The sequence below is a fragment of the Mercenaria mercenaria genome, chromosome 7 (assembly GCF_021730395.1).
Source record: "Mercenaria mercenaria strain notata chromosome 7, MADL_Memer_1, whole genome shotgun sequence".
Taxonomy (NCBI): Eukaryota; Metazoa; Mollusca; class Bivalvia; order Venerida; family Veneridae; genus Mercenaria; species Mercenaria mercenaria.
The window spans coordinates 38,663,798-38,689,929 of record NC_069367.1 but is presented as its reverse complement, the minus strand read 5'-3'; the positions used below and the strand labels follow the sequence as shown (position 1 = coordinate 38,689,929).

The window sequence follows — 26,132 nt, the reverse complement described above, 5'->3', positions numbered from 1 at the left end:
GTTTGTATCAAATCAAACCATAAATTAAGTCTTTAATATATTGCTGCAAAAGCCAAAATAGCAAATTTTGGACTTTTAAAGGGCCATAACTCTGGAACTCATAATGGGATCTGGCCAGTTTTCAAAAGGAACCGAGATATTATGCCAATACAAGTTGTGTGCAAGTTTGATTAAAGCTGATTGCAAAATGTTGTCTCTACAGTGTTCACATGCCAAAACATCTTAGAACATTTTAAGCTTCCAAGTGAAGTTGTGTCTGCAGTAAATGCTCAGCATACTTTGTCTTCACTGGTCTACTGGATACTAGATACAGAAATGAGCCGCCCCAACATAGTGCATCTGCGACCAGCACGGATCCTGACCAGACTGCGCGGATGTCCAGACTGGTCTGGATCCATGCTGGTCACAAAGCCACTATGTTGGTTTTCTCATGGCGCGGCTCAAATATTCATTTTAGACTTCTCACTATCACAATGTGATCTCATTATACCTGTCAACAAGAGAGTTGGATGTAACCGCATTCTCTCTCAGGGAGTTCTGTTGACCAAATCCAACAACTTTATGTACCCAGACCTCGACAGATAATGCTCCTTCCTGGTCATGCTCAATGAACTCTTTTGACATATACACTTTGAAATCCTGCAATTTAAGAAATTTGCGCAACTAAAATAATTCTCTTTCAGAATGATTTTCGCAAATATGTTAAAACATGAGGGCCATGATGACCCTATAGGAGATCGTGTTTGTATACAAATCCCCTGTATTTTCTATTTTTAAAACTGATTAGATAGTAATCGGGTGGGCAGACGCCGAACGTCCATGCCTTTTTGTAAACAGTGGTTGTAAATGACCTAAACTTTCTCAAAACACAAATGATATCAATATTTTTTGGATCAATGGAAAGGTTATAAAACAAGCAATTTATTAATTACTTTTAATTATCATTTCGAAATAAAATGGATTACTTATGGACTCTTAACTTACAGTGTTTTTCTAAATGTTTTGAACATCACTATGCCGCTATTTATATTAATTATGTCATTTAAAACGATTATTCATTTTAGAAAGATATTTGAAAATAAAAATATGAAAATTGTAAGTATTTCACAATTTTTTGAATTTTAAAATTCCATAAATGAGCAAAAAAGTTATTAAAAATTAAAAATTCCGATCCCATACACAAAATAATTTAATGATGTAACAACACTTGTTTTGCCCACCACCAAATAAACAGATGTTAATGCGTGACATCACAGTGATCTCTCCTACATCGCTCACCTGAGTTTAATTGCTTGGTTGAACAAACTCTTTGCTAATGCTTCAAACACAAACAAAAAATAAGTGAGAAGGTCATGGTATAGATTCTTCAAGATAAATACTGAAATTTATTAAAAAATTATACAGGTGGTCCAAATCTCTTTGCTGTAGCTTCAAAAACAAGAAAGTAGGTCAGTAGGTCAGGGTAAATAATATTTGAGATGAGTACTGAAATCTGTATCAGAAGTTCTACATGTGGTCCAAATTTCCATGCTGTATCTTCAAAAACAAGAAAGTAGGTCAGACGGTCACGATTAAGACTATTCAAGATTATTGAAATCTGTATACAAAATATACTGGTGGTCCAAATTTCTATACTGTAACTTCAAAAACGAAAAAGTAGGTCAGTAGGTCAGTAGGTCATGATAAAGACTATTCAAGGTGAGTATTGTAATCTGTATCAAACATTATACATGTGGTCCAAATCTTTTTGCTGTAGCTTCAAAAACAAGAAAGTAGCTCAGTAGGCCAGGGCTAAGAACATTAAAGATGAGTACTGAAATCTTTATCGAAAGTTAATGACATGGTCCAAATTTCTATGCTGTTAAGGTCGGTGTGCAAAAGTGTATATGCCATCCGAATTTCAAGGCTGTATCTTTAAACACAACTAGAATCTGTCTGTAGGACACAGGGTGTGCCCCCCACTGGTACATTTGTCACAAATAAGGGGCAATAATTCAAATGTTTGCAGTCTTAATGGGGTAAAGCCTCAACAATTATTTTATGCAAAGGATTCATTACTTTTGAGCTATGAGCATCACAAACAAAAAATCCACTATTTTGGCTATTTCAAGGGCCATAACTCTGTAATAATGGCTAAGATTCTCAAGAAGAATGCCAAGTGTGCAAGGTCACATCACGATAAAGACTCTAGCAAGGTTTCCTGAATTTACATCTAATACTTTTTGAGCTAGGCACATAATTAGGTGAAAAAGTGCATTTTTTTTACTATTTCAGGGGCCATAACATTAAAAAAAGGGGGTGGAGCCAGCCAAAAAATTAGAGGTGTGGAAGTTTATATCATGATAAAGACTTATGCAAGTTTTCAACCATTTATATTAAAAACTTTTTGAGCTAGGTGTGTCACAAGGTGAAAATGTACATTTTTTACTATTTCAGGGGTCATAACTCTAAAATTAGGGGGTGGACCCAATAAAAAATAGGAGGTGCGCAAGTTCATATCATGATTAAGACTCATGCAAGGTTTCATGAATCTATATCAAATACTTTTGAGCTAGGCATGTCACAAGGTGAAAATGTGCATTTTTGACTATTTCAGGGGTCATAACTCTAAAAATAGGGGATGGACCCAATAAAAAATAGGAGGTGCGCAAGTTCATATCATGATTAAGACTCATGCAAGGTTTCATGAATCCATATCAAATACTTTTTGAGCTGGGCATGTCATAAGGTGAAAATGTGCATTTTTGACTATTTCAGGGGCCATAACTCTGAAAATAGGGGGCGGAGCCAGATGAAAAATAGGAGGTGCGCAAGTTCATATCATGATTAAGACTCATGCAAGGTTTCATGAATCCATATCAAATACTTTTTGAGCTAGGTGTGTCACAAGGTGAAAATGTGCATTTTTGACTATTTCAGAGGTCATAACTCTAGAAATAGGGGGTGGACCCAAATAAAAAATAGGAGGTGCGCAAGTTCATATCATGATTAAGACTCATGCAAGGTTTCATGAATCTATATCAAATACTTTTTGAGCTAGGCATGTCACAAGGTGACAATGTGCATTTTTGACTATTTCAGGGGCCATATCTCTGAAAATAGGGGGTGGAGCCAGATAAAAAATAAGAGGTGCGCAAGTTCATATCATGATTAAGACTCATGCAAGGGTTTCATGAATCTATATCAAATATTTTTTGAGCTAGGCGTGTCACAAGGTAAAAATGTGCATTTTTTACTATTTCAGGGGCCATAACTCTGAAAATAGGGGGTGGAGCCAGATGAAAAATAGGAGGTGCTTAAGTTCATATCATGATTAAGACTCATGCAAAGTTTCATGAATCTATATCAAATGTTTTTTGAGCTAGGCATGTCACAAGGTGAAATTGTGCATTTTTGACTATTTCAGGGGCCATAACTCTGAAAATAGGGGGTGGAGCCAGATGAAAAATAGGAGGTGCGCAAGTTCATATCATGATTAAAACTCCTGCAAGGTTTCATGAATCCATATCAAATACTTTTTAAGCTAGGCGTGTCACAAGGTGAAAATGTGCATTTTTGACTATTTCAGGGGCCATAACTCTGAAAATAGGGGGCGGAGCCAGATGAAAAATAGGAGGTGCGCAAGTTCATATCATGATTAAGACTCATGCAAGGTTTCATGAATCCATATCGAATACTTTTTGAGCTAGGCGTGTCACAAGGTGAAAATGTGCATTTTTGACTATTTCAGGGGTCATAACTCTAAATATAGGGGATGGACCCAAATAAAAAATAGGAGGTGCGCAAGTTCATATCATGATTAAGACTCATGCAAGGTTTCATGAATCTATATCAAATATTTTTTGAGCTAGGCATGTCACAAGGTGAAAATGTGCATTTTTGACTATTTCAGGGGTCATAACTCTGAAAATAGGGGGCGGAGCCAGATGAAAAATAGGAGGTGCGCAAGTTCATATCATGATTAAGACTCATGCAAGGTTTCATGAATCTTTATCAAATATTTTTTGAGCTAGGCATGTCACAAGGTGAAAATGTGCATTTTTGACTATTTCAGGGGCCATAACTCTGAAAATAGGGGGTGGAGCCATATGAAAAATAGGAGGTGCGCAAGTTCATATCATGATTAAGACTCATGCAAGGTTTCATGAATCTATATCAAATACTTTTTGAGCTAAGCATGTCACAAGGTAAAAATGTGCATTTTTGACTATTTCAGGGGCCATAACTCTGAAAATAGGGGGTGGAGCCAGATGAAAAATAGGAGGTGCGCAAGTTCATATCATGATTAAGACTCATGCAAAGTTTCATGAATCTATATCAAATATTTTTTGAGCTAGGCATGTCACAAGGTGAAAATGTGCATTTTTGACTATTTCAGGGGCCATAACTCTGAAAATAGGGAGCGGAGCCAGATGAAAAATAGGTGGTGCGCAAGTTCATATCATGATTAAGACTCATGCAAGGTTTCATGAATCCATATCAAATACTTTTTGAGCTAGGCGTGTCACAAGGTGAAAATGGGCATTTTTTGACTATTTCAGGGGCCATATCACTTAAAAAAAAAGGGGGCGGAGCCAGATGAAAAATAGGAGGTGCGCAAGTTCATATCATGATAAAGACTCATGCAAGGTTTCATCAATTTATATCAAATACTTTTCGAGCTAGGCGAAATTCGGACGGACGGACAGACGCACGCACGGACGGACGGACGCACGGACAAGACCAAATCTATATGCCCCCACCACTCATGGGGGGGCACAAAAAAGAAGGTCAGTACGTCAAGGTCACAGTCAAGTGACCCCAGGTAATTATAATTAAACAGTCTAGGAAATGTGATCAGATAATTTTTAAAGTTACAATAATTTTGTCCTATATAACTCACACAAGTGACCCCAGGGCAAGGCCTCTTTTCACCCCAGGGGCATAATTTGAACAATCTTCTTAGAGGACCACTAGGCAATGCTACATACCAAATATCGAAGGCTTAAGCCTTGAACTTTCAGACAAGAAGATTTTTTTCCTATATAAGTCTATGTAAAACTTGGGACCCCCAGGGCAGGGCCTCTTTTCAACCTAGGGTAATAATTTGAACAATCTTGGTAGAGGACCACAAGGCAATGCTACATATCAAATATCAAAGGCCTAGGTCTTGTGGTTTCAGACAATAAGATTTTTAAAGTCTTTTCCTATGTAAGTCTATGTAAAACTTGGGACCCCCTTGGTGGGGCCTCTTTTCACCCCAGGGTCATAATATGAAAAATCTTGGTAGAGGACCACTAGGCAATGCATCATACCAAACATCAAAAGCCTAGGCCTTGCAGTTCAGACAAGAAGAGTTTTAAATTTTTTTCCTATTTAAGTCTATGTAAGTCTATGTAAAACTTGGGACCCCTGGGGCAGGGCCTCTTTTCACCCCAGTGTTATAGTTTGAACAATCTTGGTAGAGGACCACAAGGCAATGCTACATGCTAAAGATCAAAGGCTTAGATCTTGTGGTTTCAGGCAAGATTTTTAAAGTTCTTTCCCTATATAACTCTTTGTAAAATTTGGGACCCCTGCAGGGGTTGGTGGGGGGGGGGGGGGGGGGGGGAGGAGCCTCTTTTCACCCGAGGGGCATAATTTGAACAAACTTCATAGAGGACCATTAAATGATGTTACATGCCAAATATTGAGGCTCTATGCTTTGTGGTTTTGGACAAGAAGATTTTCAAAGTTTTCCCTATATTATATAAGTCAATGTAAACCATGTGACCCCCAGGGCGGGCCACATTTGACCCTAGGAAGATAATTTGAACAATCTTGGTAGGGGACAACTAGATGATGCTATATGCCAAATATTAAAGCCCTATGACCTATGGACAGGAAGATCTTTAAAGTTTTTCCTTTCGGTTGCAATGGCAACCAGAGTTCTGTATGGAATTAAATTCTTTGAAAAGTTAGTAAAGAAGACCATCCAAGGAACAGCCCTGTGAAGTTTCGTCAAAATTAGCCTGGTGGTTTAGGAGGATATGTTGTTTAAAGGAAAGTGTGAACGGACGCCGGCAGACACCGGACATTGAGCGATCACAATAGCTCACCCCGAGCCTTTGGCTCAGGTGAGCTAATAAAACTACAAGAGACAATTACGGTACATTTTAATGATAAAATATCGGATAGTTACTGCAAAGATTCTTGCATTTCTAAATGTTCACCATATATGTCCACAATGTGCCACCATACTGATGATGTCTTAACTTAGCCTAGTCAATGCTCCAGGGCGAGATACATCTGATAATCTTCAGCTACCTTATTTAGGTATCTGTATTCTCAAGTAATTTTCCACTAGGTTTTTTTTTTTTTTTTTTTTAATTTGTTTCACAAACTATGCTGTACAGTAATTTTTGAAAAACATCACGTGGGTGGAATTCTGTGAAACTATCTGCTTTTGTGGGCATGAAAATTCATGGTTTGAGTCAAAACTACTATACTATTTCATGGGTACTGTGAAATCAGTTGTCTTACCCTTTTATTGCTGAACTTAAAACATTCTATGTCCTTACCCTTTCATGGTTAAACTTGATACATTTGGTGTCCTTTTTGCCATTATTAGTGTCTGGATTGATCTCTGGCGGAACAGTAATGAAGTCATCCAAGTGACCCCAGAAAGAGGTCACTTTCCAAGTGACCCCAGAAAGAGTACTGGCAGAACACAAAATCTGATAGATCATTTGGCAAACCTTTTGCTTCACCTGTAAAAGACAGATTAAAACAAACATTAACAGTCAGGTAAACTTAAACAAGAGCACCGCCTTGAGTGTGCAGATGCTCATCTGATTTTTTTGCCTCTGTATAATAGAAATATCGTCCTACCTATGATTTTCTAAGTCTAAAAGGGGCCATAATTGCACCAAGACTTAAAGCAATAGCTTTGACCTTTAAGGAAACAAGAGGGCCAAGATGGCCCTAGGTCGCTCACCTAAGAAACACACCATAACAGTGTAAAACATGATTGACCTAGTGATTTCATGGAAACAAATATTCTGACCAATTTTCATTAAGATTGGACCAAAAAATTGGTCTCTTGCGATAAAACAAGCATTTTCTTAGAGATGACCATGTTCAAACTCGACCTAGATTTCATCAAGGCAATCATTCTGACCAAAATTCATAAGATCAATTGAAAAATACAGCCTCTATCACATACACAAGATTTTTCTTTGATTTGACCAAGTGACCTAGTTTTTGACCTCAGATGACCCATATTCAAATTCGACCTAGATTTCATTAAGGCAATCATCCTGACCAAATTTCATAAAATCAATTGAAAAAAACAGTCTCTATCGCATACACAAGATTTTTCTTTAATTTGACCTAGTGACCTAGTTTTTGATCTCAAATAACCCATATTCAAACTCGACCTAGATTTCATCAAGGCAATCACTCTGACCAAATTTCATGAAGATCAATTGAAAACTACATCCTCTATTGCATACACAATGTTTTTCTTCGATTTGACTTAGTGACCTAGTTTTTGACCCCAGATGACCCATTTTCTAACTCGGCCTAGATTTCATCAATGCAATCATTCTGACCAATATTCATGAAGATCAATTGAAAAATACCGCCTCTATCGCATACACAAGGTTTTTCTTTGATTTGACGTAGTGACCTAGTTTTTGACCCGAGATGACCCATTTTCGAACTCGGCCTAGATTTCATCAATGCAATCATTCTGACCAATATTCATGAAGATCAATTGAAAAATACAGCCTCTATCGCATACACAAGGTTTTTCTTTGATTTGACCTAGTGACCTAGTTTTTGACCCGAGATGACCCATTTTCGAACTCGGCCTAGATTTCATCAAGGTTATCATTCTGACCAATATTCATGAAGAATAATTGAAAAATACCGCCTCTATCTCATACACAAGGTTTTTCTTTGATTTGACCTAGTGACCTAGTTTTTGACCCGAGATGACCCATTTTCGAACTCGGCCTAGATTTCATCAAGGCAATCATTCTGACCAATATTCATGAAGATCAATTGAAAAATACAGCCTCTAACGCATACACAAGGTTTTTCTTTGATTTGACCTAGTGACCTAGTTTTTGACCCGAGATGACCCATTTTCGAACTCGGCCTTGATTTCATCAAGGTTATCATTCTGACCAATATTCATGAAGATTAATTGAAAAATACAGCCTCTATCGCATACACAAGGTTTTTCTTTGATTTGACCTAGTGACCTAGTTTTTGACCTGAGATGACCCATTTTCGAACTCGGCCTAGATTTCATAAAGGTAATCATTCTGACCAAGTTTCATGAAGATCAGCTGAAAAATACAGCCTCTATCGCATACACAAGCTAAATGTTGACGGACGACAGACGACGGACGACAGACGACAGACAGACAGACAGACGACGGACGCCGGACATCGAGCGATCAGAAAAACTCACCTGAGCATTGCTCAGGTGAGCTAAAAAATTGACCTAAATGCAAAACTGAACTAAATCTGATATTTTCTAAGTCCAAAAAAGGCCATGATTCTTGCAAAAAGCAGGATGGAGTTATGTTTCTTGCTGTACAGGGTCAGCTACTGATGGTGAACAACTGTTGCAAGTTTTAAAGCAATAGCTTTGATAATTTAAGAGAAACGCTGACCTAAACATAGAACTTAACCAGGCTTGAATGCCGATGCAGACGACGAAGCCGATCAAGTGATGACAATAACTCATCTTTTTTTTTTCAAAAAATCAGATGAGCTGAAAATGTTTAACAAATATTAATGATATTACTTTCTGTGTATAAATTGGAATTAATCACAATAGTTTTTTGAGTATTAAAATGTTCTGTTGTTTCACCTCAAAGACACACCACTTAGCACATCTTATTGAAAACTTGGAAAAAAAAAACAAGAGGGTCATGATGACCCTGGATCGCTCACCTGAGAAATATGAGCAACATGTTTCAAATGTCAAACTGATGATAAAATATTAAGAAAGTCAGTAGGTCACATTCATGGTCAATAAAATTCAGTTTTACGATTTGTGTGCAAAACTGTGTAGGTCATCAAAATTTCAAGGCTGTATCTTAAAAAACAAGAAAGTAGGTCAGTAGGTCGAGGTCACAGTCAAGTGACATCATATTACTTGGGGTCATCAGGTAATTATAATTAAACAGTCCTGGAAATAGGATCAGATGATTTTTAAGTATTTTTCCTACATAACTCACATATTAACTAAGTGACCCCAGGGCAGGGCCTCTTTTCACCCAAGGGGTACAATTTGAACAATTTTGGTTGAGGACTATAAGACAATGCTACAAACCAAATATCAAAGGTCTAAGTGTTGTGGTTTCAGACAAGAAGATTTTTAAACTTTTTTTTCCTATATAAGTCTATGTAAAACTTGGGACCCCCAGGGCCAGGCCATATTTGACCCTATGGGGAAAATTTGAAAAATCTTGGTAGAGGACCACTAGATGATGCTACATACCAAATATCAAAGTCCTTGGCCACGTGGTTTTGTACAAGAAGATTTTCAAAGTTTTCCCTATATAAGTCTATATAAACCATGTGACTCCTGGGGCGGGTCCATATTTGACCTTAGGGGGATAATTTGAACAATCTTGGTAGAGGACCACTAGATGATGCTACATACCAAATATCAAAGCACTAGGCCATGTGGTTTTGTACAAGAAGATTTTCAAAGTTTTCCCTATATAAGTCTATATAAACCATGTGACCCCATGGGCGGGGCCATATTTGACCCTAGGGGGATAATTTGAATAATTTTGGTAGAGGACCACTAGATGATGCTACACACCAGATATCAAAGCCCTAGGCCCTGTGGTTTTGGACAAGAATATTTTTAAAGTTTTTCCTTTCGGTTGCCATGGCAACCAGAGTTCTGCATGGAATTCAATTCTTTGAACAATTTTGAAAGGGGGCCACCAAAGGATCATTCCTGTGAAATTTGGTGTAATTCTGCCCAGTGGTTTTCAAGAAGAAGATTTTTTTAGAAATTGTTGACAGACGACGGATGACGTACTACGCACGACGTACTACGCACGACGGACATCAAGCAGTCACAATAGCTCACCTTGTCACTTTGTGACAGGTGAGCTAAAAAGGCATTTATTGTACTCTGATTATAAGTGGTACTCCTACTGACATTGATCAGTCAGCATCATCTTCATTGCCTTCCTCATCGTCACTGTCATCATTTATCTGTGATCGTGCTACCCAGCTTCGATATATCTATTATGTAGTTTGCCTGCAAGCTGTATATATATATATATGACTTTTTATGACACTTATACATGTTACTACTTTGTTGTTTTTAATATCTTACATACTTATATGATATTTTTTACACACTAGTATCTGTTAAATATATTCATGTATGTGTACATTCTCACCTGAAAAACTATTTTTCCCTACCATTTAGCCAAAGGCAGCCTATTTTTGTTGTTCTGTTTCTGGTTTTTAAAATACAATCCCAAGTACTGCGGTGGTTGGCAAAAAACAAGAGGTCCAAGATGGCCCTAGGTCGCTCACATGTGTAACACACCATAACAGTGTAAACACGTTTTACCTAGTGATTTCACAGAGACATATATTCTGACCAATTTTCATTAAGTGTGTGTGTGTTCGGGTTTAACGTCTTTTTCAACAATTTTTCAGTCATATAAACGACGGTGTCTACTTGTAGCAGTGAGCACAATACCTAACTTTATAGTGCTGCCTCACTGGCCGTAGACATGTGACATGATACCCGACCCAGTCACATTATACTGACACCGGGCTGACTAGTCCTAGCACTACCCTCTTAATGCTGAGCGCCAAGCGAGAAAGCTACTAGTACCATTTTTTACCTCTTCGGTATGATGCAGCCAGGGATCGAACCCACGACCTCCTGCACTTGAAGCGAACGCTCTACCACTAGGCTACTGAGGCAGTTAATTTTCATTAAGACTGGACCAAAAAAAAACCAGCCTCTTGAGTGTAAACAAGCATTTTCTTTGATTTGGCCTAGTTACCTAGTTTTTTACCCTACATGACCCTGATTTGGAACTTGTCCAAAATTTCATGAAAGCAAACATTCTGATAAAGTTTCAGGAAGATTGAAGCAAAAAAGTGGTATCTAGAGTGTATACAAGCTTTTCCTATGACCTGACCTAGTCACCTAGTTTTTGACCCCACGTGACACAGATTTTAAATCATCCAAGACTTCATGATAAAAAACATTCTGACCAAATTTTATGAAGATAGAATCCAAAATGTGCCCCTAGGGTGTAAACAAGCTTATTCTTTGATTTGACCTGGTGACCTAGTTTTTCACCCCACATGACCCATATAAAAATTCTAGAACCCATGATGGAATATTGCCAGTTTCCGAAAGGAACAGAGATCTTATTGTGACTTAAGTTGTGTGTAAGTGTGGTTATAGCAAATATAAAATGTCACTTCTATCTTGTTCACAAGGTAAAAATTACCAAATTTTGGCTCTTTCAGGGGCCATAACTCCAGAACCTATAATTGGATCTGACAGATTCATCATGGAATCCACGATTTATTGTTGTTGAAGATATTTTGCAAGTTTGTATCAAATCAAACCGTAAATGAAGTCTCTATATGACTACAAAGCCAATATAGCAAATTTAAGGGGCCATAACTCTGGAACCCATGATGGGATATAGCCAATTTTTGAAAGGAACTGAGATATTATGCCAATACAAGTTGTGTTCAAGCTTGATTAAAGCTGATCACAAAATGTGGCTTCTATCATGTTCACAAGGAAATTGTGGACGGATGACGGATGAAGAGCGATCACAAAAGCTCACCCTGTCACTACGTGACAGGTGAGCTAAAAGCAACAGACAAGCTATCATCAGAATCAACTCCTGGTGCTATCCGTGACTTCTTCTTGAATTTTCAAACTGGTATTTGCATGGACCAAAGATGTAGTTATAAACTGCAGTTTAATTAAGTTCCTTAACAATTTTAATCCTATGAGTCTAAAACTTTAAGCCACTGAACCTGCCTTTTAAACAAGAGCTGTCCGTAAGAAAGCATACTTGACTTTTCTCAGTGCTTTACTCTGAATTAGAGCTTTGCCAGTAAAAACTTTATAGAACTTTAACCAAGAAATTCTAAGTTAAAAAGGGGCATAACTCTGTCAAAATTCAAATCAGACTCATGGGGATTGTTTCTCCTGGTGTAGACATTGATTGACAGTAAATAAATATTTTAAGTTTCAAGTCAATAGCTTTGATAGTAACAGAGATATTTGACTTTATCAAAACCTTTAACCAAAACATTCTAAGTTAAAAAGAAGCATAACTCTGTCAAATCTAAAATCAGAGTTATGAGGATTGTTTTTCCTAAAGTAGACTTTAACAGTAAACTACAAGATGCTTTTGCAGAAAAGCGTATGTCTCCCCGGATGCATAGTAGTATAGGCAAGATGTCAATAGGTGACAGCAGCAAAAGTCAGAGACACTGTTGGTTGGGTGCAATAGGGAGCATCTACTTGGCATGTCCAATCATCCCACAAAGTTTCAACATTCTGGGCCCAGTGGTTTTAAAGTTATGAATTGGAAACAGTTTTCCATGTTCAGGCCCCTGTGACCTTGACCTTTGAGTGACCCCAAAATCAGTAGGGGTCATCTACTCCGCATGTCCAATCATCCTATTAAGTTTCAACATTCTGGGTCAAGTGGTTCTCAAGTTATTGATTGGAGTTTTCTATGTTCAGGCCCCTGTGACCTTGATCTCAGCTCAAGTGGCCCCCAAAACATTTTCTGGTACCTGTGACCTTGACTTTTATCAAGGGAGCCAAAAAGCAATAGGGGTCAGCTACTCTACATGTTTAATCATCCTATGAAGTTTCAACATTCTGGGTCAAGTGGTGCTAAAAGTATTGATCAACTAGAGCTATCACTAAAGGTGATGAATGTACCCCCCGCATGCACTGACACAGTACATTGCAATTTGATGCACACAAGATTGCATAATTATGTGGACTGTATGTATATAGACTGTATGTATACAGTATAGTAACAAAAAACAAAGTCCCATAACTATGCAGAATATTTATCTAAAAGAATGTAACATGCACCATGCACAACTAGGGTTGGTACTGATCACTTGTGTGAAGTTTCATTAAATTGTGTGCAAGGGTTTGGTAGATTAGGCACGCACAAGATTGCATATGCAGACTGTATGTACATAGTATGATAACAAGAAACAAAGTCCCATAACTCTGCAATTTTTGTCGCTGAAAGAACCTAACATGCCCCATGCACAACTACTGTTGTTACTGATCACTTGTGTGAAGTTTCATTGAATTGTGTCAAGGGGATGAGGAGAGATGGTGCGCACAAGATTGTGTCTATGTATATAGTATAGTAACAAAAAAACAAAGTCCCATAACTCTGCAATTTTTTTCTAAAAGAACCTAACATGCCCCATGCACAACTACTGTTGGTACTGATCACTTGTGCGAAGTTTCATTAAATTGTGTCAAGGGGATGAGGAGAGATGGTGCGCACAAGATTATGTCTATGTATATAGTATAGTAACAAAAAAACAAAGTCCCATAACTCTGCAAAAAAAAATTTCTAAAAGAACCTAACATGCCCCATGCACAACTACTGTTGGTACTGATCACTTGTGTGAAGTTTTATTAAATTTTGTCAAGGGGATAAGGAGAGATGGTGCGCACAAGATTGCGTCTACGGACAGACGGACAGACAGACAGACAGACAACCTGAAACCAGTATACCCCCCTTACAACTTTGTTGTCGGGGGTACAAAAACGATTTACTATGTTCAGGCACCTGTGACCTTGATCTTTGATCTTGTAACCACAAACATAATAGGGGTTATCTTCTCTTTCAAGACCTGTCACCCTATGAAGTTTGTATTTCAAATGGTTCCCCAGTTATTGATCGAAAATGAAGTGTGACTGACGGATGGCCCCTGTGACCCTGACCTTTGATGGAGTGACCCCAAAAACAATAGGGGTCATTTACTCTGTAAGTCCTATCATCCTATGAAGTTTGAAGGCTCTAGGTCAAATGGTTCTTAAGTTACTGACTGGGAATGGATTTCCATGTTCTGTCCGCTGTGACCTTGACCTATAACAGAGTGACCTCAAAATCAATAATAGGGGTCATCTACTCTGCAGGTCCAATCATACTATGAAGTTTCATCATTCTGGGTAAAGTGGTTCTCAAGTTACTGATCGGAAATGGTTTTCCATGTTCAGGCCCCTGTGATCTTGACCTTTAACAGTGACCCAAAAATCGAAAGGGGTCATCTACTTCATAAGACCTGCCATCCTATGAAGTTTGGAGGTTCTAGGTCAAATGGTGGTCAAATTACTGACCAGCAATATATTTCCATGTTCTGTCTGCTGTGACCTTGACCTTAGATAGAGTAACCCCAAAATCAATAGGGGTCAACTAATCTGCATGTCCAATCATCCTATGAAGTTTCAACATTCTGTAGTTCTCAAGTTATTAATCGGAAATGGTTTTCCATGTTCAGGCTCCTGTGACCTTGACCTTAAATTGAGTAACCCCAAAATAAATAAGGGTAACTACTCTGCATGTCATCCTATGAAGTTTCAACATTCTGGATCATGTGGTTCTCAAGTTATTGATCAGAAATGGTTTTCAATATTCAGGCCCCTGTGACCTTGACCTTTGATGGAGTGATCCCAAAAACAATAGAGGTCATCTACTCCATAAGCCCTGCCATCCTATGAAGTTTGAAGGTTCTAGGTCTAACGGTTCTCCAGTTACTGATTGGAAATGAAGTGTGACGGACGGACAAAAACAATATGTATCCTCCAGTTGGGAGAGGCGTAATAACTATTTAAAGTTTCAAGTCGAAAGCATTAATAGTAACAGAGATATTTTTTATCAAAAACTTTAACAAACAAGAGCTGTCACTAATGGTGACAAATGTCCCCCCAGCGCCTTGACCTTTGACCTGGTGACCCCAAAGTCAGTAGGGGTCGTGTACTCAATAAGTATTATCAGCATGTGAAGTTTGAAGGTCCTGGTGCAGTGGTTCGCGAACAGTCTGAATCGTCATTATATAGGTCGTCTTCAAATTTTATTCACATGGTGGCACTTGGCCTCTTTTAGGGTCAGCTGGAGCTAGAAATAAAAGTAAATTTAAATAATTTTTCGATTAATCATCATCAACCTTGGTCTGTAGCAACATTATAAGTTCGATTCCCAATTTCATTCCCTTTTAGGGTCTGCAACAGCTGAAAATGAAATAGCATTAAACGACTTTTTGGTCTACAGCACGATTCATTTTATAATGACCTCTCTTATATCTGTTGAATGGATACAGTTTGTCCGTTTAAGAAAATACAGGCTGTTAGCACCAAATATAGAAATATTGTTAAATGACTTTTTATCATGAACTGTTTGATAGGTATTCAATCAAATGTAGCACCATTATAAGGTCTTTTAATTTTCAATTGTAGACCGCTAAAGCTAGAAATAGATGTGCCGTTTGATAGCTTCCTCTCATGAAGCGCCCGATGTATCGTCGTAAAACCTGGTCTGAAACATTCTTATAAAATAATCTGTTAAAATTCTTCAAATTGCGGGAGGCGGGCGCCCCCTTTATCAGTCAAAAACAGCTTAAAATAGAAATATCTTTAAATGACTTTTTTCCTCGAATTGCTTGGCGAATCTTCATTCAACTTGGCCCGTATGTAAGGTCATCTTTCAATATTTTTCAAATGCGGGCACTTGAGCTGGTTTTGTTGTGTTTTATACAAAATATAATGGTTAGCATTCACGATTTAGTGTGTTGGTCTAATAGTCAAGGTCAGGTAAGAGGCTTAGAGTCGCTATCAGCCTTTTGTATTTTGAACCTTTTCTGTAAATGGAAAATGTTGAATAACGTTATGCTAATTCAAAGAAGTATAAAATACATTATTTTATTACATTATTACAGTATACATTATTTTATAACTCTTTGGCTGGTTCTAATACAAAAGGTTGAAACCGAGAACGTTACATCTGAAGTCGAAAACGAGAAGGCCTGTATCCCCGACCGCGTGGTATCACCTTAAATTATTATCTTTTAACCAAAAAAAACTTGAATAATTCAGGCAACAATTGCCATTTATATCAAAATTGTAACAGATACTTTTTAATAACTGTTAGACAGACATGTATTTTCAGACATGATTATTGGTGGTAGTAAAAGAAGTAAGATGTATTACTCCGCTTCAGTATGTGTGTAGATTACATTAACATTGATTATAACAAAATAACATATTTTATAAACTCCTTCCGGTTTGAAGTTATCAAGGGGTATGTACTTTTGTATTTCTTGTTAATATTTTTGCAAGGTTCGTAACAAGAAGACATTTAAACCGCACTTCATATCATCTAAAAGTCAAGAATTGAACCATACCTGTGTATTTAAGAATATAATTGATAAATGTTTTGACTAAAATAAGTTTGAAGACGTAACAAAAGGAAACAATCTAGAAAAGAAACGTTTTCAAAAGTAACAGTAGTTTTTAAACACGATATGCTTGTTTTTCTTTTCTTTGTTTGTTTGTTGTTGTTGTTGTTGTTTTTAGGTGAGTTTTTCTGATCGCTCGATGTCCGGCGTTCGTCGTCTGTCGTCTGTCTGTCGTTTGTCGTCTGTTGTCCGTCAACATTTAGATTGTGTATGCGATAGAGGCTGTATTTTTCAATTGATCTTCATGAATTTTGGTCAGAATGATAACCTTGATGTAATCTAGGCCGAGTTCGAAAAGGGTTTATCAAGGGTCAAAAACTAGGTCACTATGTCAAATCAAGGAAAAACCTTGTGTATGCGATAGAGGCTTTATTTTTCAATTGATCTTCATGAATTTTGGTCAGAATGATTACCTTGATGAAATCTAGGCCGAGTTTGAAAATGGATTATCTAGGGTTAAAAAGTAGGTCACCCGGTCAAATAAAATTAAAACATTGTGTATGCGATAGAGGCTGTATTTTTTAATTGATCTTCATGAAATTTTGTCAGAATGATTACCTTGACGAAATCTAGGTCAAGTTTGAAAACGGGTTACCCGGGGTCAAAAACTAGGTCACTAGGTCAAATCAAATAAAAACTTGTGTATGCGATAGAGGCTGTATTTTTCATTTTAGCTTCATGAATTTTGGTCAAAATGATTACCTTGATGAAATCTAGGCCGAGTTTGAAAATGGGTAATCTAGGGTTAAAAAGTAGGTCACCCGGTCAAATAAAATAAAAACATTGTATATGCGATAGAGGCTGTATTTTTCAATTGATCTTCATGAGTTTTGGTCAGAATGATTGCCTTGATGAAATCTAGTTCAAGTTCGAATATGGGTCATCGGGGATCAAAAACTAGGTCACTAGGTCAAATCAAATAAAAACCTTGTGTATGCAATAGGAGCTGCACTTTACACCAGATCTTCATGAAATTTAATCAGAATGTTTGTCTATACGAAGTCTAGATGGAGTTTGAATATGGGTTATCTAGGATAAAAAACTAGGTCACCCGGTCAAATTAAATAAAAACCTTGTGTACGCAATAGGGGCTGCATTTTACACTAGATTCTCATAAAATTTAGTCAGAATGATTGCCTTGATGAAATCTAGGTCAAGTTAGAATATGTCTTATCTGTGGTCAAAAACTAGGTCACTAGGTCAAATCAAATAAAAACCTTTTTATATGCAATAGAGACTGTATTTTTCAATTGATCTTCATGAAATTTGGTCAGAATGCTAGCCTTGATGAAATAAAGGTCAAGTTCGAATATGGGTCATCTGAGCTCAAAAACTAGGTCGCTAGAATATATCAAAGAAAAACGTTTTGTGTGCGATAGAGGCTGTATTTTTCAATCGAGGATGATGAAATTTAGTCAGAATGATTGCCTTGATCAAATCTAGGTTAAATCCGAATGTAAGTCATCTTAGCTTAAAAACTAGGTCACTAGGTCAAATTGAAGAAATGATTGATCAGAATATTTGTTTCCATGAAAACATTATGTCAAACATGTTTACACTGTTATGGTGTGTTTATCAGGTGATCATGGCCCTCTTGTTTTTGTTTTTTTTTTGTTTGTTTTTTTTTTTTGTTTTTCTTTTTTGTTGTTTTTTTTTTTTTGGTTGTTTGTTTCTTATTTCTTTTTTTTTTTTTTTTTTTTTTTTTTGTTGCTTTTTTTATGGTTGTTGTTGGTTTTGTGTATGTGTGTGTGTGTGTGTTTGTTGTTGTTGTTTTTGTTTTTGTTGTTGTTTAAGTGTTTCTTTAGCGTTTTTTCATGGTGAAGCACTTTTACCACTTTTTAAAAATCAATTAAATTATATTTAGATATCAATTATTTCTAAATTGGAAGGGGTGATGGTAAACCAAGAAAAATATTTTCTTTACATTTAGAGCGCTAGCGTAACTGTGTATTGTTTTTAAATACTTTTATTAATTTATATTAAACGTATTTTTGTATTTAGTGAACTGACTGGGTTCGAAGCAAACATTCCTCTATCATGAAATATTGGCGATTGGATGTGTTATAAAAGACCTTTTCGGCGTAAATGTTTATATATACGACTACGGATAAAGGATATTCTAGAATATTTAACAAAATATACGTCCGCATCTCTCGTAATAACTACAAGTATTCTCTTCTGTTCGATAGCCTTCACGTTCATATTCAGTATTAAAACAATATTGTTACAATTGGCTTTAATGCCAGCAAAGATATCCTAGAACCAACATATGTAGTACTTCCCGTGCAGTAATTATACCATATATTTACCATTAAAACTATACACATGTATTTTAAAACGGAATATCAAAATTATACCTCTGTGCCTAACGATTTACACAGTAATAAGTTCTTATTGTGTACAACTTGTCGTTTCATATACAATATACCTTTCATTCATTTATAATAGTTTATTTGTATTTGATCCTGTGTACAGAAAGAGTAAAATTATGATTGTAAAATTAATTCTATGTAAATTGATAATTTGGACCAAGATTTCTAAGTATATGAATAAAGAAGAATCAAGCCTTAGCAAACTCTGCAAGCTCCGCTAATTGTTGAATCTGAACAATACTACCGCCAGCACAGTTTTTATTTCCTGGGTGTCGAAGACACGTGAGCCATATGATATCCGTCGTCCACCCGTCCACAGCATTCAACGTTCTCATTCAATTCAAATAAAACTTAATATAAGTCACCAACATCAAAAGGGCATGAAGTTAGAGAACTTAAAAGGAGTGAAAATAAAAGTATTTTGCGAAGAATGGATGGGCGGACGGACGGACGGCGAATATCGTATGCCTCACGGGTCTCCAGACAAAGATGAGTAACACATTACTAGTTAATATTAATACCAAGTGTTATAGTCATTGCACAGTTGCGTTAGACCGCCAAAGGAAGAACTGATCTTGCTTATTGATCAGTTAGTTTGTGTCAGACTTTCTTATTACGCACGTTCCTGTTTTGATTTTGTATGGTAGCCGGCTGAATTATTCGTTAATATTATTGCTATTCAAAATATGTTCTGTCCAGTGTTTTTGAGAAAACACTTTAATGATAATTGAAATTGATCGAAATACGTATACATTTACGTAGTCGTGTACATTTCATTTCACGCCGAAAAGGTCTAAAAGCAACGCAAATGATGATATGCCCGTAAGAGCGGACGCAGTGGTCTAGTGGTCATACTGACTACGAAACCAGGGATCTTGAGGTCGAGCTCCCGCTCCTCCACCTAATTATGACGTTAATTATCCACATGACATCAGGTTGATGGAGTTCGCGGTTATTTATCATTATCATTATTGGGATTGTTAAAGCCTTGTAATGGTTTTTGTCTGATTTATCACAAATCAACTTCCAGATGTTGAGATATTTAACTATTTGGACTAAAGCTCTCGTGGCTTAATGCTTTTGCTTCTCTGAACCTTGGTAAATCAGAGATAAACAAAGCGATGTATTTGATTATTACCTATTTAGCATAACATTACAGTCACATCCTGTTTTACCTTTTCTTTAATAAATTATGTTGTTACATGGTTTTTAGCATGGTTTTAAATTTACAAGGGTTCAGGGTTATATAGCCATCATTAAATGTAACATGAATATTTTCTAAATAAAACCCCACAAGATTAGTTCTTTTATAGAAAACGAAGTTGACTTCTGTATGGTAAACATCGAAACTTACAAGTAATGGTCAGACAGACAGATGTATGTGCAAATGACATTTTGCGTACAAAATATACATGACGTCTGCTTTTGCCTTAATTAAGTTCTTACATTTGGTTTCAAATAGGGTCTTTACAATATACATTTATTGTAACTTGTCAGTACATGAAAATATATTGTGGCTTAAATACAGAAAATATAAAGATTACACCAACTGAAATTTAAAAATGTTTCTTCACCACTTAGTAAAACTCGTACTTTACATTATGGGAACTGTTACAAACACTATATATGTCCATGCGAATTTGTCAAATGGTATGATTTTACTGTTGTCAGGACTGTGTAATATCAGATGTTTATTTTTCTTAAATTGATATTTGATATATTTCAAAACTAAATGATAAAGAATATTTGAGTTGGACCCCAGTCATCTTATATATTTGTAGTTTGCTTATCTATTGATAATAAAGCTCTGCTGCGGATTGTAAATCTTAGTTTTATCAGTGCCTGAGTAGTTTTCGTCTGACTTTGTTTGCATAATGTAATTCTCAACTGCATAATATACATGCTTCTACCCTAAAGATCAAATGTAGGTTCCTTATTTTAGCTTTAAGTTACATCGATCGTAAAGAAGTTTTTTACACTGCTACGCCTAATGACAGCTTTCTGAATATCTTGTGCTTTCGAAAGAAATTGTGGGCATTAAAGTTCGATTTGACTTTGAAAATGTAAACACCTCCATAACCAGCGTAAAGTCCACTTCGGATGACTTAAAGAAATGTACTTGGCCCAGGTATTGATACATTATAGTAAGCTCAGAGTTGCTTAAGGTATGTGTGAATTGTACCACTTCAAACGGATATGCTTAATGCGAAGGCTGTATGGTCCTGGTCTTGTTCAATATGTAAAACAGAAATGGTGTAAAAATAGTCACATTAAACATTTTCAGCCCCTTTCCGATGTGGGCCCGAGCCTCACTCGGCGTGCTGAATTCTTCATGTGAGGCCACCTAGCTGGCTTACGGAAGATCGGTGGGTCTACCCAGGTACCCGCTCGTGATGAAATAATGCACGGAGCGGCACCTGGGGTCTTCCTACGCCATCAAAGCTGGAAAATCGCCATATGACCTATAATAGAGTCGGTACGACAATAAACATTTTCATCAGTGAAGTCCAGTTTACATTTATTTTTAATGTTACAAAGCATATACTTTATGTAAAAGCAGGGGCCCATTTTGTTTCAATTCTTGTTCCTGAATCTTCGATTCAACCAAAGTTACCAGAACTAAATGTGAATAAATATATTCAAAATGGACCAACAGTTCATAAGCTTATAGATGACTCGTTAAATTGATAAGCAATACTTCTAGCGGTTGTTCATATCATTGAATAGTCGTTAATTATGTATTCTGATTCAGTTAACAAAGACTTACTGTATAAAATATCAGCATTAGCTGTTTTCACTAACGCTTGCTGCAACATTTCTTACACTTCGCATGTAGCAACAACTGAATCAAAAGGTGACAATGTCGTGTCTTTCAATACCAAAATCATTTCTTTTGTCCTAATTGTTGCGCTGTATGACGACACCTCCCTCCAAATATAGAATAAATTCCATTCATGCCGTACTAACATTAGTGAATGATATTGCAGGCGGGACTCTGGCTAAGATTGCACATAAAAATGGTGACGTTCTAAAAAAATCTTTCAAAATCGGCAACATAAGTTTCAAAAGAACATTAGTTTTTCTGACATCAAAAAACATTTTTCTGACATCAAAATCTAAAATGAGTGAATTTTCATGAATTTATTGTTAAATAAATCAGGAACTGTGTTTTTATAGGAAGACGATTTGCAAATTTAACGTGGATGTGACCTATCTTCATGGCAGTCCTATCCGATAGTCTAGCTTCCTTAAAGTCATTGAAGTAAAAAAAGATAAATATACAATAAGAAAAAACTTTCAAGAATGCAGTCCCCCACATCGTTTAAACCCTATATCAATGCATGCATGTTTATATGTATAAATTACTACTACATACACAAAACAGAGACGAGATAAGGTAAAACCTATAGACAATGCGTTCAAAACGAACAATAGAAGGAACGCAGTAGAATGGTTAAGACAAAACCCCAACCGAGGAGTTTAAACTGGTTAACAACTATGCTCTAATCTTCACCCCTTATCCCCACTCGGTTCCAAAGGACAGTGTAAAAAAAGTATTTGATGCCAGACGAATCCCTGTAGCAAAACGGCAAAACTACATGTGTAAATGATTCTAAACTGAAATCATTACGAATTATATACACATTGTAGAAGGCAGAACAACAAGAAAAACATCAATAAGAAACCAAATTTATGGCCAGACGTACACAGTCAGAAACAGTTCAGTTCCGATGTGCTGTAGGAACAACCAATTTTAGAGTCTTGCATCTCTTCCTTCCGAAACAATAAAATAAAAGTGTAGCAAAACTAAAAAAACGCACATTCGAATCTGTTTTTAAGTGACAATAAGAGAATGATAGTTTACTTACAAACGTACATATTGTGTTGTTTCCTGAAGTATCAATTATGGCAAAAAGACCAATCCGCAATGAACTTTAGTCAAACTTAACTAATGTCAAATTAAAACGTAGTTTAGCCATGCATCTTTTTTAAGTGTTTATACTTTTGATCACGTCTACAGGAGGAGAAGATACATGTTATTTTATATATAGTCAAACTTGATTTTGCAGTCAAAAATTATTTGAAACTAGTTTAGATACAAAAAGAGGAAATACTCATATAGATAGGACCCAGGCAGGGAAGCTAGTTTATGTCTGCAGTATAAAAATAAGGTGTTCCCTTGAAGAGTGCTGTGTCCACAGTAAATCGCTGCTCTGTAACATTATTTATTTTTTTCCAATCAGAACCGTATAAATGATTTATTGTAAACGGTTCCAATAGAAGAAAAATAGAAACACACTTTGTTAGTTTTTGAAATTAATTTGCTCTCTGTAAAATTGATAGGACTAGATCTGCTGGATCTAGTAGTACATTTTTCAAGAAGAACACAGGGAAAACTAGGATACAAATCAGGTCTTTCATTTTATTAGGAGCATAAACAGATTGTGATTTTTACAGATATAATAATGTAGCTGTCTCGGTGTGCACCAACGTAGTTACGGCACTGGAATTAGTCAAGATAACTGTAGTTGAAATTACTATTACTATACTTTTTAGTTTCTCTCGAAAATAAAACAGGGGCAGTGTTGGTCTATAAAATTTAGTTTCTTTTATTGTAGACTCTGCTATTCTTTAATTTTAGTTTCCAGTTGTATGGGCAAAAACAGTTTTAGTATCTCTTGAAATTAAAACAGGGGGAGTGTTGGTCGATAAAACGATCTATATTGTTTAGTTTCTTTTAATGTAGACTGTGCTTTTTTATAATTTTAGTTTAACATTTGTATGGGCATTAATATTTGAAATTACTGTCTATATTTCTTATTTTCTCTTGAAAATAAAACAGGGGGGAATGTTGGTCTATAAAACGATTCTCAGGTAGAAAGTTCTTTTACATATGATATTGATTAAGGAGGTAGGTTACCTTGTTACAAGGGTAAATTCAGATTAATTGAACCGCAGTGATTTTTTGTATTTCGTGTAATTTCATGTTTTAACTGCTACAATCTCAGTTCCGTTTATCGCTGTCCCTTCAAATACAGTTTTTATCCAGGTTTGAAGTACATGACCCTCTTAAGGTATTTTATATAGAAAGAAGAAGAAAAATACGGATATTTAACACTTTTCAGTGTATTTTGGTTTCATTGTTATCCGTAGAAGTCTGCATAATTAATAGTTTTACTAGTATGCGCATTAGCTTTCTAATAAAAGCTTAAAATGTATATGTCGCGGGGCTCGTGTTTCCATGGTAACGCATTTTCTCTCATTTTTCAACAATTATGTATGAAAACGGGTTTTTCGACGGCTTCAGTGCCATTCTGTTATTGACCAACATGGAATATTTGGGTAATATGATTAGCAAAATACCAATAACTTTACATGGTACTATGTTTTTCTTAAAGTTAAGAGTAACCATGGCAACAGAGATGTTTAAAATAGCTTATATGTTGCTTTTTATCGTAATTTCTTATAAAAAATATTATATAAAATTATCTTTTTTGTTAATGTAGCTTTAAAACATATTATTTCTAACGTTAGTAATATTTTCGTATGAATTGCAGTTAATTTAACAAATTTCACAGCTTAAAATACTTACAGCAGTGCCCGTCGTCTGACATTTATATTGAAAAATCGTTCTGCATGCTGCTATTATTCTCATGGATATTGTTGAAATGAAAATAAAAAGCCGAAGCTGTGTTCCTTAAATAGACCAGTGTCAACGCTTTTGAATTTTACAATTAGACATATAGGTCACGGTCTTCGTTTCCATGGTAACATCAATTTAATTCAAGACACCACAATTTTATACTGAAATTTGAACAATTTTAGAGCTTAGTTTTAGTATTTAAGTAACAAATTATCAACGGAAACTGGGAAAAAGGTATAACAAATCAAACTGCCCAATTTTTATTTGTAAATGACCGTAATAAGTTACCTTTCAGCCAACTATATTCCCAATCACATCAGTTACCATCATCTATTTTCTTACATTCCGCATAACATTTCAATATAATTACATAAAAGAAGCAAAATATTGATCATTTTTCAGAGCAAAAGACTAATAAAAAGTATTTCAGCAAATAATGGCTGTTTAAAAATAGTTCAAATAAAGAAAAAGCACAGAATAACGCACTTTCAAAATAAAAGCTATTAATTTTGCGCGGTAACTGGCACGTAACGTCATGACGTCAATGACGTCATTTTAAGGCAACAATGTTTTGAAGCGTTTCTGCGGCAATTCATTCATTATTTCTGCATTATTAAACCATTAAACATAAGATCGGAGGCAGGTTCAAGATTTATTTCAGAAGAATGGATATACAAACACATTTAGTTTGTCGTAAACGTCGTCGTAAATCGTCACGTTAGCTTCCGGTTGGACATGCGCACATACAAATATAAAGGTAACCTACCTCCTTAATACAGGGCCGCTTCCTTCACCTATTCATTATCAAGGAGCTATTCAATCAGCAGCGGGCGACTTTAATAAACCATTTATCTTAATAGCGGCTGTCTCGGTGTGCACCAACGTAGTTACGGCACTGAAATTAGGTAAGATGAAATCCTTCCTCCTTATGCATTCATCACAGATTATTTCAACTTTATTTTTTGGTTATAAAATATACAATGTTACCTTATTAAATTCAGTTTTAAAACATGCATGTATCAACTTAAGGTAGAATACGAAACATTGCGAACTTTCGAGTAGCGTCTTGATATTTTGCATGTGTAAAGTTGACCATATTTCAAACAAGATGCAGTTTATTTTATACTAATAGAGCCAACCAGTTTGTGTACACGAGACGTCTAAGTTGACCACCAAAGCCCGTTTTTGAAACTGACGTTGCTGCGTATCCTTGGCAACTGTTACGGGTACTGCAACGGCACCAGCCAACAAATTTTCTTAAAATATACATTATTCGACGAGAATTATTTTTTCCTTCATGATGATGTAAAAATCCGCCGCCGAAAGGGTTTGTGGTGAGGAATGGCAAAAAAATTATATCCAGCAAAAAGTTAAGGATGTTACTAAGAAGCAAATCGTTTCATTAGTCAAAATCAATTTAACAAAAAATGAATGTTGTTTTTGCGGGGGGTGAGGGGGGAAGCAGGGGTGACCGGGTGAGGGTACAAAACTTCACATGTTGATTATAAATATTGATGGAGAATTAAAAATGTAAAAAAGAAAAATGGGTTGCAGGTGGGGGATGTCTGATCGGGGTGGTGGAGTGAGGTCGGGGGACGGTACAACTTTGCATGCTGATAAATATT

The 26,132-nt window shown here is 36.2% G+C and overlaps 1 protein-coding gene across 1 annotated transcript in view; it reads right to left on the bottom strand.

The window, feature by feature from the left end:
• Positions 1 to 468: 468 nt before the first annotated feature.
• The window catches only part of LOC128558237 (kinesin-like protein KIF13B), a 42,668-nt gene continuing 17,004 nt past the window's right edge, over positions 469 to 26,132 (bottom strand). The window contains exons 3-4 of the mRNA XM_053547121.1: positions 6,540 to 6,728; positions 469 to 639 (exon numbers count right to left, since the gene is read on the bottom strand). Of these exons, the coding sequence (XP_053403096.1) occupies positions 469 to 639; positions 6,540 to 6,728 (360 nt within the window). The remainder of the gene's footprint in view (positions 640 to 6,539; positions 6,729 to 26,132) is intronic.